The sequence below is a fragment of the Choristoneura fumiferana genome, chromosome 23 (genome assembly GCF_025370935.1).
Source record: "Choristoneura fumiferana chromosome 23, NRCan_CFum_1, whole genome shotgun sequence".
In the NCBI taxonomy this organism is placed as follows: domain Eukaryota; kingdom Metazoa; phylum Arthropoda; class Insecta; order Lepidoptera; family Tortricidae; genus Choristoneura; species Choristoneura fumiferana.
In genome coordinates, this window is record NC_133494.1 from 5,917,125 (window position 1) to 5,920,118 (window position 2,994).

At 37.5% G+C, this 2,994-nt stretch overlaps 1 protein-coding gene across 1 annotated transcript in view; it reads right to left on the reverse strand.

Moving 5' to 3' along the window:
* Positions 1-1,135: 1,135 nt before the first annotated feature.
* Positions 1,136-2,994, reverse strand: part of LOC141441205 (diacylglycerol lipase-beta-like) — a 15,574-nt gene continuing 13,715 nt past the window's right edge. The window contains exons 6-7 of the mRNA XM_074105879.1: positions 1,823-1,930; positions 1,136-1,181 (exon numbers count right to left, since the gene is read on the reverse strand). Coding sequence (XP_073961980.1) covers positions 1,136-1,181; positions 1,823-1,930 — 154 coding nt within the window. The remainder of the gene's footprint in view (positions 1,182-1,822; positions 1,931-2,994) is intronic.

Sequence of the window (2,994 nt, forward strand, 5' to 3'; positions counted from 1 at the left end):
GTTTATATTTTAACCAGCTTAAGAGAGCGACTTTTTATTACATACCTACGAGTTAGTCTGAAAAGTTCTCTCTGTTTTACCGTCAGAACAAAATAAAATATACCTACCCTTAGCACAAACTTTTTTATCTAAATCCTTTTTTGGGGCAAATAGAGGATTTTAACTACTCGTCTCTTAAAATAACGGAAAAGAAACATTTGTACGAGCTGGGAGATTTTAATAGTTGGATTTTTCAGACACATTATTATTTTACTTTCAACATTAAGCTGGTATCCGTAAGGTTTTGTGAGGCTTTTAAGTCGCGGTGCTTAAATTGGATGAGTCACAATAAATTTCAACAAGCTTCAGCTGTCTCTTGTAAAGCTGTACCCGAAACTTGGCAGCTTGACACTTTAGAAGGAGATATAAATTAATCTCAGTTTCAAAATGGCGATGATGATGTCTCAAAGTTTAAGTATATTAGGTAAAAGTAAACATCATTAGCATCGCTGTATTGTGTATAATAAAGTCAGTTACAAGTAATTGATTGATTCAGGCATTATTTTGCCGTCTATAACAATTCAAAATTCTTTTTAGCTTACTCCTAGGCCCCGAAGCGTACCCCAAAAGTTACAATTGCTACAATTCCACATAATTGTCACTTTTTATGTGCAAAAGTTAACAATTATATTGATTTGTAGCACTGGTAATTTTTGTGGGACAGAGTGCACTTACGTCGACGTCAAAGATATCTTAACACTATAGTACCTGTCACTGTATGCCTTCATTTTTGATTCAACAAAAATCCTTCATATCTCGCAAAATAATGATCCTATAATTTTAAGTATTTCAGCGCAAAAAAAAATATATAGAAAAATACACCTACGCCTAGTTTGTAAAATTTGCTTTTATTTTAAATTTCCCCCCTGCCTATACCCCCTCCCCCTGCGGCACCTTAACTTTGGTAGGACTCGGCAGATCCTCATTTCTAGTGCCAAGATAAAGTTATAATCAAAGTTTTATTGATGTACATATTTTGCAGCCAAAATAATGCTCTTATTTCTGTAGTATGCTGCCAATACTTACAGCTAGATACCTACAGTAGATTGTCACCAAATAAAGCATAATAAGTAATAATAGTACAGGTGAACAAATCTTATTTCATGAACGCTGAAAGTTCATACTCGCGCAGTCGCAGTTCTCTGGAATAAATAGAACAAGTCAACAAATAGGAATATGGACCTCCCCAAAGTAACGCTTGATTCAATTAATTGAACAAATAGAAATTACCCTCAAAGTCAACACAACATGACTGTGTTGTTACATCTCATGTTCTGAGAATGGATGCTATGTCACGTACAGTTTGTCGCATAATTGTTATTGACCAGCATCCGTGGGTTGTGTACATATTGATTGCCATGAGAATATTAGCGTATTGGATAAGCATTGCGCTCAAGAGATAGATATATGTAAGTTTCCTAATCGTTTTCTTGAAGGCATCTAGGATTTGAAGGAGACGGGCATATGAAGGTATGAATACATAAAATATATAAAAGCTTCAGCACTCTTGTAAACAGCGTGATAGAAATATTTATAAGATATGGAGGAATAAATCGTAATGGATGTGTTATAAATATTGAGCAATATGTTACAATATTAGGTCTCAATTATTATTTAAACTCATTTCAGCGTTAGTTTGTTTCGTATAGACTGTCGTCATCACAAGATTCGTGCACGGGTTACTTACACATATAGTGTGTGTGTAAGCTTGCTCTAAAGCGGGAAGCAGGTGGACAGGAGCGGTGAGCGTATTTTATTTTCATTGCGCGGTCGAGAGGCTCACCTTACAGTAGTTAAATCTAGTGACACAGGCAATGAACAGTGAAAACGCACACCGTACCGCTGTTCGCTGTCGTCCTGCATAGTAAACGTTCGGCCAACGTCGACTAACCTGAAAGACACCAGCAGTATGTAGTTTCATCTCACTCCAACGTATAACTTCATTGCATAGGTTGGCCGACGTTGCCCAGCATATGTATAGAACGACTCCTTGACGTACGTAGTAAAAGCTCACGTGAAAATGCTGACCTCAACTGTCAATGACTTTGTGACGATTGAAACTTATATGTCTTTATGAACACATGGCTCGTGTAGATATACATAATCTGCTGCTAACTGTATACTGTATGTTATGTAATTTGAAAGAACAATGTAAAAAAAACTACTTTTTCCACACAAAACCATTCCATTCACCATCACCACCATTCCCATTTTTTTTTGTCAGCAAAAATATAAACAGCAGGAGCGTCAAGCATGCACAAAAATCTCTAACTTGCAGTAAAGCGGGGTTCGAGAAAATGGTAGCGGCAAAACTCATTGTGACCCAAACTTTGGCCACAGGAGGTAATTGGTTTAGGTACCTAATTAATAAGAGAGTTGAAACAGTAACAGTAAGCCGATACTTTCGCAATTTTATGGCACGTAAAAGTTACCGGTATTTTTACGAGAAATCTAATTGTCTGGAAGAAACACGTCTGGTAGGTACCTAAAGCTGGAAGTTCAAGGATTTTTTAAAAAGGACTCCGGATGAAGATTAATCTACCGTTAAACTGAACTTTGGGCCCTGTTTTCTTCAGCGCGTAGGCAACCTAGAAAACCCGTTCATAACTAGTTAAACCGTGCCGTGCCCGTTTGAGTATAGGAAGGACCCATCTCTTTCCGTAGTTGTCGTAAAACGTGGCTTAGGGGGGTGTGAAAATGGGCAGCAGCGCTCTCTATTGTTAACTACGAACTCAAGACTAGCACTGCGATGTATGGAAGGCAAGCGGAAAACACTACACTAATTCAGAAAGTATAATCTTTGATCGACAACTCCAACTAATCTGTCAAAAGTGAGCGACATAGTGTGTGTAGCGTCGCATCGCATAGTTTGTGAACCCATATACGAGTATACTAGATAATTTTCAGTTTCACCCTCATAAGGTCATGCAAAATAAAAAAATATCGCAATTGCGC